The 11,591-nt window shown below is 46.5% G+C and overlaps 1 protein-coding gene across 1 annotated transcript; it reads left to right on the forward strand.

Moving 5' to 3' along the window:
- The first annotated feature begins 307 nt into the window (after positions 1–307).
- SHISA2 (shisa family member 2) lies at positions 308–6,698 on the forward strand. Its single transcript, XM_075919254.2, has 2 exons — positions 308–1,935; positions 3,235–6,698. Exons 1-2 carry the CDS (start codon positions 1,632–1,634, stop codon positions 3,786–3,788), a joined length of 858 nt encoding a protein of 285 aa, XP_075775369.1. The 5' UTR covers positions 308–1,631; the 3' UTR covers positions 3,789–6,698.
- Positions 6,699–11,591: the final 4,893 nt, after the last annotated feature.

Below are 11,591 nucleotides of genomic sequence, written 5' to 3' on the forward strand. Positions count from 1 at the left end.
GTGGTGTGATGGGTGGCATGTCTCCTGCAGCACTTCACAGCTTTCTAGGGTATATTGCATTGCTGTGCTTGTTGCAAAAACCCCGAAAAAACTGGCACCCGGATATTCCATGCCATTTTTTCGCAGAACTAGGAGTGTCAGTCCCATTTCCTAGCCACATTCCAAAAAAGTGCATTCTGCTACTTACATTCTCTTACAGTTTCAACCTGTTAAAGGCCGCTCGTTTTCCCCCATCAGAGTGAGCGTGTCTGGCTAGGGGAGTGAACTACGATAATCAAACGCGGCTGCCCTTGTCACCCCCTGCCCCCTTGCGGGAGGCTGAGGCGAGGAGGGTGGCTGGGATAAAACGCATGCGCACCAATGGGTGTTGGGTGCCTATAATAACACTGGAAGCAAGTGCGAGGCGTCTGAGGTCCGGCCAGTGGCTGCTTGTCTCGCCAGTAGAGAGCGACACAGCCCGGGCGCCAGTGGCTACCGCGCAGCGAGGCAGTGCAGTCAGCGGCTCAGCGAGGAACCCGAGGAAAGGCGCCGCGAGAGAGACACGCCGGGAGGCAGCTCCGCGCCCCACGCTCCCTCGCAGCCCCTCTCGCCCCGCCTGCAGCCAGGGGGGCGCCGCGCTCGCAGCTCCAGCGGCTGGCTGGCTCCGCGCCGCGCCAGGGGGTGTAGCCCCGCAGCGCAGGGATGTAACTTGGCGCTGCCAGGCTGGCGCGCCCAGGTGAAGGACTCGTCGGGACAGGGGACTGAGCCCCGGCACCGCCAGCCCGCTGGTCCCCACTTCGGGCGCGGCTTCGAATCATGAAAGGAAAGTTTGGGCGGGATGTCCGGGCCGAGGACACGCAGTAACAGCAGCCGTCCGTCCCCTGTGGCTGCCCCTGCGGGGCCGGGCTCGGCAGCCCAGGGCAGTCTCTCGCGTCGCTGCGGGCTCGGTCCTGGGATCCGGACGGGAGGTTGAGCTGAGCCGTGCGCCTGGGGCCGAGGGGCTGGGACAGCCCCGTCTCGGATGCTGCTGGAGTTTCCTGCCGCTTCTCTGCCCCCGCCGGCGTGAGGGCGCCCCGGGCTCGCATCGCTTCCCCTATCGCAGCAGCACTGGGAGGCGCCGCCGCGCTGGTAGCGATGGGGAGGGAAGTCCTGGCTGTGTGAAGCGCTTCGCCAGACACGCTGCCCTCGCAGCCCGGGGGCGGCTGCTCGCTGGGTGCCTGGAGAGGGGCAAGCGCCAGCCGCGGTGACGGCAAGTCCTGCCGCCGCCTTCTAGGAGGTAGCGGGGGGTTTCCTTGGGACTGACCAACGCCGGAGCACGGAGCGCCGGGCACTTCCAGAAGAGCCTCCGACCCCTTCTTCCAGGCGGGGGGCGTGCAGAAGAGCCCCCTGGACTCCCCGCTTCCAGGTGTTAGATTCCCTTGCGGTCCGATGTGTCACCGCTCCCCATTGAGATCCTTCTTAGCAAGAGACCCCCTCCCACCGGCACGGCGGGGCGCTGTGCCCCTGCTCCCTCCCCGCGCGTAGCTAGGGGCTGTCCCCCTACCACCCTGGCCAAGGTGGCTGCTAGCAGAGGAGTCCCCTGGGGGCTGCGGGCCCACCCCCCTTTTCTGCTGGGCGCGCTGCTGGCCCGGACGCCACCGCGGAGCGGTGCCATGTGGAGCGGGCGCTGCTGGCTGCTGCTGGCGGCGCTGGGCTGGCTGCTGCCGGCGGGGGCCGGGGCCAGCGGCGAGTACTGCCACGGCTGGTTGGACGCGCAGGGCGCCTGGCGGGACGGGTTCCAGTGCCCGGAGCGCTTCGACGGCGGGGACGCCACCATCTGCTGCGGCAGCTGCGCCTTGCGCTACTGCTGCTCCAGCGCCGAGGCCCGGCTGGACCAGGGCGTGTGCGACAACGACCGGCAGCAGGGGGCGGACGAGCAGGGCCGGCTGGACAAAGACGGCCCGGATGGCGCAGCAGGTACGCGGCTATCCCCTCTCCCGTCCTCGGGGCCTTGGCGGCTTGGCCAGGCACATGGCGCAGCCTGGGCAGCCCTTCATGGGAGGGTGCTGATACGGGACAGCCGGGCTCAGCCATTCAGCCACTCCGAGCCCCCTCGTTCAGGGAGGCGCTGGCACTGCCTATGCGGCGTGTCCCAGTCAGTCCGCCTGCCGGCCCCAGGCTCTCCCTTCACAGAGCTTAACTGTTGGGAACGGCAGGACCCTGAAGATAGTTCTGAGAGCGCCCGCGGGCGAGCTCGGGCACCTAGCCCGTCTGCCTGCTCCCACTTGGCACGTCAGTGGCGTGAGCCCTAGAGAGCTTGGAGGGAGGGGAAGACTTCTCGGGAGAACATGCCTACATCTCTGGCCTACCTTTTAACGAGGGGAGCTGCAACCCCTCTTTCAAGCCCTACCTATGGACCAGGACTTGGCTAGTAAAGGTGAATCCACGCTTAGTTAGTATGGGTAATTCCCCTTCGTTTTACAGCTTTTTCTACACATTTTTAAAAAATTACCAATACTTCGGGCAGCGGGATCAGTTGAAAAGAAAGTGTTTCTACCTTAAATTTTAAGCAAACACTACGTTTTTATAATAGAAAGACTTAGGCACATATACCATGCTCATTGACAAGAAACTAAGAATAAAAGTAGGACAGATACAAATGTCACATTTTTGGACAGCAAATAAGAAACTTAGCAATTAGTCCACTATTTGCAAGTATTAAAAATCAGAAACAGGAAAAAGTTAAATTACTATCAAGGAGTTTGGATACTTTACAAATGAAAAAACAGTTGATTTTTTTTAAGTTCTGCATTTATTTTAATGTTCTAGATAACACCAGTTGTCTCCAGAATGTCTTGTACAAGTTGTGTCCTAGTATATTTAATAGTCAAAGTACTGTAATCATTCCTTCAGGTTTGCTTGCACTTTCAATTAAAAAAGAAAGGGGTGGGGACTTTTACACAGGATTTCAAAGTGATTCCTAACCATTTACCATAGTCTAACTGTATACATTCTTTAAACTTATACCACCTTTAAGACTGTATTTATGACTAAAGGTCAAGTACAAACTGGAATCTTTCTCCTGCTGTTCAGGGAAAAGCCTCCGTGGTTCTAGCACATTTGCTGGCCTTACCCAAATACTGAACACACCAGAAGGAGCCTGAAGTGGTGTAATTAGGACAGACTTGGAAACCTTGTTCTCTTTGTACAACTGTTTTTTAGGTGTGGCCTTTGTAGCATCTCCTAATAACTGTTTTTGTTTTTTATTTATTTTAGTGCCCATTTATGTTCCATTCCTTATAGTTGGATCTGTTTTTGTTGCCTTTATCATCTTGGGATCTCTAGTAGCAGCTTGTTGCTGCAGATGCCTGCGACCCAAGCAGGAGCCACAGCAGAGCCGAGCACCTGGAGGTAATCGGCTGATGGAGACTATTCCCATGATTCCAAGTGCTAGTACCTCCCGTGGTTCATCTTCTCGTCAATCAAGTACAGCTGCCAGCTCCAGTTCCAGTGCCAATTCAGGTGCCAGAGCCCCCCCTACTAGGTCACAGACCAACTGCTGTTTGCCAGAAGGGACCATGAATAATGTCTATGTCAACATGCCTACTAACTTCTCAGTACTGAACTGCCAGCAGGCTACCCAGATTGTGCCACATCAAGGGCAGTATTTGCACCCACAGTATGTAGGTTATGCTGTCCAACATGACTCTATGCCTATGACCCCGGTGCCACCTTTCCTGGATGGTCTGCAAAGTGGATACAGACAGATTCAGTCTCCCTATCCCCATGCCAATAGTGAACAGAAGATGTACCCAGCGGTGACTGTGTAACTTTAAAAATCACATTTTAGCACCTAAGCCAAGCAAAGGAGAAATACTTTTGGAATGAAGCTTGTAGAACCTCATTTGTAAATAATTTTGAAAGACTCATGCATGTCAGACAGTGTTTATAAACAATTTCTTTACATTGGATTTAGTTGCCAAAAACTGTGACAATATCTTTGCATTTCCAGATATGCTTCCATTCCAGTTCATGATCAACAAAGGATTTAATATAACTCTGTATGTGCGATAAATGCCTGAGCCACTAAGTGCCTTCCAGGTATGGCACAGTCAAAAGCATTTGTCTGCTTCACAGAGTTTTCGTATACCATACAAGATTGTGGTACTTACGAAACCTCTGTTCTCCTCTCTTCAGACTTCTTTACAACATTTAATATTTCTTTACAGACAATCACATTGTCTATGGAAGACTAAACTGTGCAATCATTGTAAGATAGAAATTTGCTACCAAGTCCTGTGATTTCTTAATCCACTTTAGTTTTAAAGTGGGATGATGTGGTGTTCTTAGTTTTTCACAAGATTATTTTCTTTGTCCTTTATATTTATGTAGGAATTAGAAATGTACAAAAATTCAGCTCTAACTTCCCATGCACATGGACTCATACTCTATTTGAATTTGACTCTTGTTCAGGAACCAATAGGGGTTTGCACAATCTTTGTTTATCTCAGTGAACTTTAATAAAAACAGATATGAGATTCTTGCTTTGATCAAAATCTTTGATACTGCTGTTGTCTTGTGCATTTCAAGTTTGAACTGTGCTTGCAGAGAAAAGTATTGTAGTATCTTCAAATATGGCTACTAATCCCACTTCCTGTAAAACATAAACCTGTGTGAATGTGCACAAACTTATCAAACTGAGATCTTGCCCATGGGTTTGTGATTCAATTCAGCCATGGGAAAATGGGATTCATTCTAATCCAAACCTTTCTGAACTCCAGGGCCTGCTGACCAGTTCTGATGCTAAAATACTGCCAATCCAAATTGAACTTGGGAGATTTGCACAACTAGAATAGGAATCAATTTCTGGAAATGCTATTTTTTATTTGCATTGAAAATAAACAAAAGAACAACCAAAACAATCAAGTCCTAATAGATTTTCATTTTGCATAATTGCTTTATAAATGAAATATTTCTGCACAATATAGAAATCTTTAAACCTTCAAGCAGATGGCATGTTGCAGAGGGTGACTTTGCACTGAAACTTTTGATTCAATTTGTGATAAAATAGATAATCTGAGTTTAAAGAAGCAACAAATATACGAAGAATGATGTGTTTGTGTTAATGGTAACATGCATTTCATAATTCTTTAAAAAAAACTACAATGTCTTTAAGGCTGCTTTCATCGTTTTTAAATTTGTCTGTGCATTTTAGTCAATTTGTTCTTTATGTTTGGAATGACAGTATAGTATTGAAGACATCCTGAAAACATTAAATTGCTTTAACCAGACTAGAACTGATTAAAATTTTCTTATTGTCTGATACTGATTCCTTATGTTGCAATGAATCTGATATTAACAGTTTTGTTACATGGGCAATTATGCCAGGTCTAATGGTTTCATTTGCAAACCTACAACACAAAAAAGGAAAGGATGAGCTGTTATTTACCACTGCAATATGAAAAGGAGTAGATATTTCACACCAGGTTTCTTGTCTGATACCATAAATATAGTACAGCATAGGGATGTAAGCAACTAGTCGACTACCCAAGCTTGTCGAGTAGTGACTTGATTAGCCACTTCCCCCTCCCTCTTGCTGCCTCTATCAGAGATAGGCAGCAAGGGGGGGGAGCAGGAGCCAGTGCTCAGGGGCAGCCGGCTTAAAAGCCAGTTCCCCTCAGCACTCTCTGGAGGGGGAGGGGCACGGGAGGCAGAGGTGTAGCTAGGACCATGTGCAGGTTGGGACGGTTGATTCCTGGCTTACCGCTGGTCCCTCCTGCTGTGCCTCTGCTTTTTAAACGTATTAAGCACCTAGCAGCTCTTAATACATTTAAAAGGCAGAGCTGCAATGGGGTTAGCTCCTGGGCCTGGGACCTAACCCTGCTGTGGCTCTGCAGTTTCCCCCCTTATTGACTTCCATCAACTACTCAATCAGTTGATTACATGAAATTTAACATCCCTAATACAGTGTATATAACTTCTAAAAGAGACTAGAAAAGACTAGGTCTGATCATGAAGTGCTGAGTAACTCCTACAAAACATGGATTACCAGATTTTTAGCAGTGTTCAGTTGCTGCTTGTCTCAGCATTTTAAATCTTAAGGCTATGAGGCACCTAATGGGGTTTTCAAAAGCATCTAAGCACTCAACTCCATGGAAAGTAGGCACCTAAATATCTTTTGAGGAACTAAATGCTCCCTTGAGCTTTCAGTTCTAAGCAGAGCAATGTCTAAATACCTTGAAAGATCTAGGCCTAAATGCCCTCAACTATTGTTGGTTCAAGAAGAGTTAAAGGTGCTCAGTATCTTACAGGATCAGGCCCATTGGTTTTTTTCCAGAAGACTGGTCAACTTGGTTAGCTTTTTCAACTGTGAATAAAGTTAGCTCTTTATTTCTCTCTCTCCCAGAATGCACTGCATGGATTGCACATGCTCTATTAAGGACACCAACTCTGATTTATGAAATTCAGGTGAATCTTTTTGTACATTGTTTACTTGTTTAAAATATTAAATTTAAGTATGTAGAAACTAATTTACAACTGGGGGTGGGTGGGTTGAAACAACAACCCAGAGTTGTAATAAAAGGAAATTTGTAAGATGTGGTGTTTTATCTTGTGTATAATAATGTAAAATCAATGTTAACATTTGGCAAAGTTTTTAAATCTCGTACAGAGCACTTGACAAAGTGTTTCTTACAAGTGAAAAAAGTCCATTGCTTCTTAATAAATATTTTATGGTGTGATTTTTTTTTTATTGCTGTCAAACTAACAACATATTCATTTGTTGACTTTATTTTCTTGACTAAACAAAATGCTCTTGCTCTCTAGTGAAAATTTTAGGAAACAATAAGGTTTGATCATTTAAATTTGATTTAAAAGAATAAAAAATGATATTGCTAGCAAATGCCATTCTTCCTCATGCTCACACCTCAAAGAAACCCAGATCATAACTGAACTAGCATAGCAGAATCTGGTCCATAATACATGTGTTCTGTTACAGAGTAGCTTTAAATCTATCTGAGAGACCCACCAACTGCAGGAAGTGTGTAAAAACTATAAATCACAAACACAGTTTTTGTACCTTGGATTAATTTCAAAACTGCCCGCTTTCCAAGGCATTGATTCACCAAGGAACTTCAGCATGTGAGTAGTCCCCACTGGTTTCAGTATAGTCTGCTCAGGTACATAAATTTAAGCACTTGCTTAAGTACCTTGTTGGTTAGAGTATGTGTTGTCATGAAAAGTACTGTATTCTGGCTCCCAACTGCATCCAAGTCATTTAAAATCTTCCATGTTATAATTTACACCTGGCAATATGGCACACCAGACCAATCCTGCCTCTGTTGAATTCACTGGGCACTTTGCCATTAGCTACAGCTGTAGCAGAAACAGTGTGGGTACTTTCCTCTCCACAGGGGAAAAAGTGTTATAAAGTGCTATCTTCAGTTGAAGTTTTGACAAATTCTTAACCTCTAGTTTGCATGCCCAATTAGAGATGAAACAATAACTGGTGAGACTAATCTCTTACATAAAGGTAAACAATTGCTTTGAGATTAATTAAAATCTACTGCTTTTCTTTAAAATGACACTTAAAGTAAACATGTGCAAATGGTGCACTAGTGTCCACAATTGCTTTTGTTCCATAAATGATGTGCCTGCTCCTCAGAGTTAAAGGGATGAAATACAGAGCTACCTATTTCTTGATGGTCAAAAGTTACCAAAAGGTGGGATGAAAAAGATTTAACTGGGGGTTATTGTTGCTGAATTTTTTAAAGAGGAATTTTTAAAAGAATATATTTATCCTGGCTCGGTTGCTGTAGTTGGAATTGATCCTGCCTTGGGCAGGGGGCTGGACTTGATAACCTCCTGAGGTCTTTTCCAGTTCTATGATCAGCTAAGCATTTATTTCTAATAATTCATGATAAAATGGTATGCCTTCGCCCCTTGCTTCCTAAACTCAGATGATGCTTTTCACTCAAGTCAGTAATCTTTTGTCAGTTAAAACAAGAACTTTATTATGGTAAAGTGCACATTTCAGTACAGTGGCATTCCAATGTCTGAGACTAAAACCAGGATTTTGAATTCCTGGTACTTGCTACTTCATTCAGTTTCCACATGTTGGTTAGACTGGCATAAAAAGTATTGACATTTGTGATGAGAAGCAGGGCAGATGTTCTGCTGGAAGCAAAGGAGGAAAAATTGAATTAATAGGAAATTGGGGCCCTGTCTCTCATGAATACTATTGACTGAGAAAAGGGAAAGAACAGTTGGGAAATTTATATAACCTTGGTTGAGTGGGTTTAGTACATATCTGAAATATAAAAGCATTCAGAACTCAGATTAGAAGCATGGGGGGAAAACATTCTACCTCCGGTGTTTCAAAAAGCTAGCAGAAATGGAGTGCTTCATGGTTTGTAGAGAGCATACTAGCTTGATAGGTACCTAAAAGTAAAGATGGCTGAAAATTTTCCTTCATGATTTTTTCCAGTGGAAAATTGTTTTTTTGACTATACAAAAATGTCTCAAAATATTTGCTTACAGTGGACCTTTTTTATTTTTCATTAAAACCTCCATAATCAGTTTTTTGCCACAATTTTTTTGATATTCAGATGGTATCTGAAAAAGATCAAAATGTTTCATGGACATTTTAGACATTTTGTGTTTTGTTTTTAATCATAATTTTCTACCCAGTACAAAATACAATTGAGTAATAATTAAATATTTTTTCTGAGGTGTAATTTGGATCTTTTCTTGCAGGTAATCAAGACATGATAGCAGATGTAAACTGCTTTCTAAATGAGGAGTGAGAGCACAAATTATACTTTTTAACTGAAGTTGGAAAGGAAGGGAGGCAAGAATTCTTTACTATTAACCTGGGCTTGTTTACTTATTTAATAAGAATTTGCGAGGTGTTTTTAGCACAGATCAGAAAGAAGTCTATTTGCAACATTGTATCTTGAAAGAATTTGGATGGTTATAGTAGCTATCAGTTACTGATGTGACAAATATCCAGGAACGTGTGTGTATGTGTGTGTATTTTCATACACACACTATTGGACTACAGCTACACTATGACTTTTTCTGTAAGAAGTAATGCAAATGAAGCACGGATTAACATTTTCCCATGCTTCATTTGCATACTCTGGGTGTGTCTAGACTACTGAGTTTTGTCGACAAAAGTGGACTTTTGTCGACAAAACTATACTTGCGTCTACACTACCGCTGAGTTCTGTCGACATAACGTCGACAGAACTCAGCAGTTTTGTCGACGCTGGTAAACCTCATTTTACGAGGCATAACGCCTTCTATCGACAGAGTTCTGTCGACAGAAGGTGCTATTGCCTGTAGGGTTGTGTCTAGACTACAGGGTTTTGTCGACAAAGCAGCTTGCTTTGTCGACAAAACTGAATGTGTCTAGATGCTCTATGTCGACAGAAGTTTTGTCGACAGTATCTGTCAACAAAACTTCCATCGACAAAACCCTGTAGTCTAAACGTACCCTCTCGTTTAGTTTTTGCGCAAAAACAGGCAGTTTGGCCGTGGCCATTTTGTGCAAAAACCCCTTTTTCCGCAAGATCCTTATATCTGTCCCGGAAAGGTATAAGGATCTTGCAGAAAAAGGGTTTTTTGCACAAAATGGCCATGGCCACACTGCCTGTTTTTGTGCAAAAACGGAATGAAAGAGTATGCAAATAAAGCACGGGAAAATGCTAATCTGCACTTCATTTGCATTGCATCTTGCAGAAAAAGTCATAGTGTAGACAAAGCCTTGTATTTTGCTATCACCCCCTATCCTTAAATAACTAAAAAGGCCAAAATGACTCAGCTTTGTGTGTTGTTTTAGCCATGTTGCTCCCTTTACAGCTAAAAAGCGAAGACCATATACAGTATTCTGTGACTATCCCTCTATCTTTCCCTCTTGTAGGCCTCTGATGGGGTTGATAAACTCCACAAAATCAGAGCAAGGTATTGAGTAGTTCTGGGCTAGTTGAGGCCTTGTGCCTTAAAGGCTGTGGGGCGTACTCCAGCTGGAAGGACAGTTTAAAAGGGCTGTGGTAGCACAGATGAAGGAAATGCTGGCTGCACTAGGAAGTGCAGCTGATGCTTGGCACTGTGGGGTAAGTGTTTACAACATTACTACAGCCCCTCCAGAAGTAGGGATGCATACGCTCTCTGGACCTTTTGCAGTTGAGAGCCTATAAGAGGCCCTGAAGAACAGTGCACTGCGGCATTGACCCTAATCTCTGATGATATGACCACACACTAAGTGGAGGGGCAGTAGGCTGGTAGGGAGTGGACTGATGGGCAGTGTTTCCTCTAAGATTTTCTACCCATGAGCGGAATGAGTTTTGTCTTGTGCACTAATATTGAGGTCATGGGCGCTTGTTTGGATGTGTGCCACTGTGGCACCCAAGTTAGAAACCTCTCCCTTTTCCCCTCTGCTGCCATGTCTCCCATCCTCCCCTCGCCCCATCTGCTCCCCTGGTGCTTGCAACTGCCCTCCCCCTCCCCCGCTGTCCTAGCTCCTGCCCTTCTCATTCCCCTCAGCCCTTTGGGGTCCTGCCTCCCTGCACCCACCCTTCTCTTCCCCCTGTGCCCAGTCTTCTAGCCCCACTCTGACCATCTGTAGCTACCCTTCTCCATCCCCTCTCCTAACACCTTCCTCTCCCCACTTGCCCTGTCTCTCTCCTCTATCCTCTGGTGCCCATCCCTCTCGTCCACGTCTGTCCTTCTGCTTCACTCCCACAATCCCCCTGGCACCTGCACATTACCTTACTCTTGCACCTTACTGGTACCTCCCCCTTCCCTCACTGCCCCTTCCTTCCTTGCCCTCTTTCTCCCTGGTGAACACCCTCTTACCACCCTCTGCCCCAGTTCTCCTCCTGTCCCTCTGTACCTTCACATGACTTGCACCAACTTTTGCCTTCAACATGCCCACCCCTCTTCTGGCACCCACTCCTCCCCTCCTCTCTTCCTCCCTCTTGCTCCCATTGTCCCTTCCCTCACCTCTCCCAGCATCACCCTGTCCCCTCCCTTCTCACACGCCCACTGACACCTTCCTTTCCCTCCCCCCTCCTGCCCCTTTCCTCGTCTCCTTTTGGCCCCCTGGCATTTGTTTCTCCTTCACCCTGCCCTTTTGTGCCTGCCCCAGATCCCTCCTCTCCCCTCAGCAAAAGCCCCTTCCTCTCCTCACCCATGTTCCCCTTAGTTTTCCCCTTGCCCCTTAGGTATTCCCCTGTCCCTTCCCTAACTTTCTACCTTCGACATGGAAAGAAGTTTGTGGGGGCTGGAGCCAGGGCTGTGGTGCTATTTTTAGTACTGCAGTCCTGGACCCAGAAGCTCCTACAGTCCTGGCCCCGGGGCGGGATTGCATGCTGGGACTGGAGCAGAAGCCACCCGTGGTGCTATTTTTAGTACTGCGGTCCAGTCCCCATGGGACCTCGGTGCTAAAAATAGTACCACGGGCGGCCCCAACTCCAGCTGAGACAAAGTGGCAGCCGCACAAGGTGTTCCAGCTGGGGCTGCCTCACCTCATGTGCCCCAGCTCCAGGCAGAGCAAAAGGGCAGCCACCCGCCATCAGGAACCCACCAGGCTGCCAGCTACTGCCACTGCCACACACCCTCCATTCCAGCAG

Source organism: Pelodiscus sinensis, chromosome 1, assembly GCF_052426305.1.
Source record: "Pelodiscus sinensis isolate ZL-2025 chromosome 1, ASM5242630v1, whole genome shotgun sequence".
In the NCBI taxonomy this organism is placed as follows: domain Eukaryota; kingdom Metazoa; phylum Chordata; order Testudines; family Trionychidae; genus Pelodiscus; species Pelodiscus sinensis.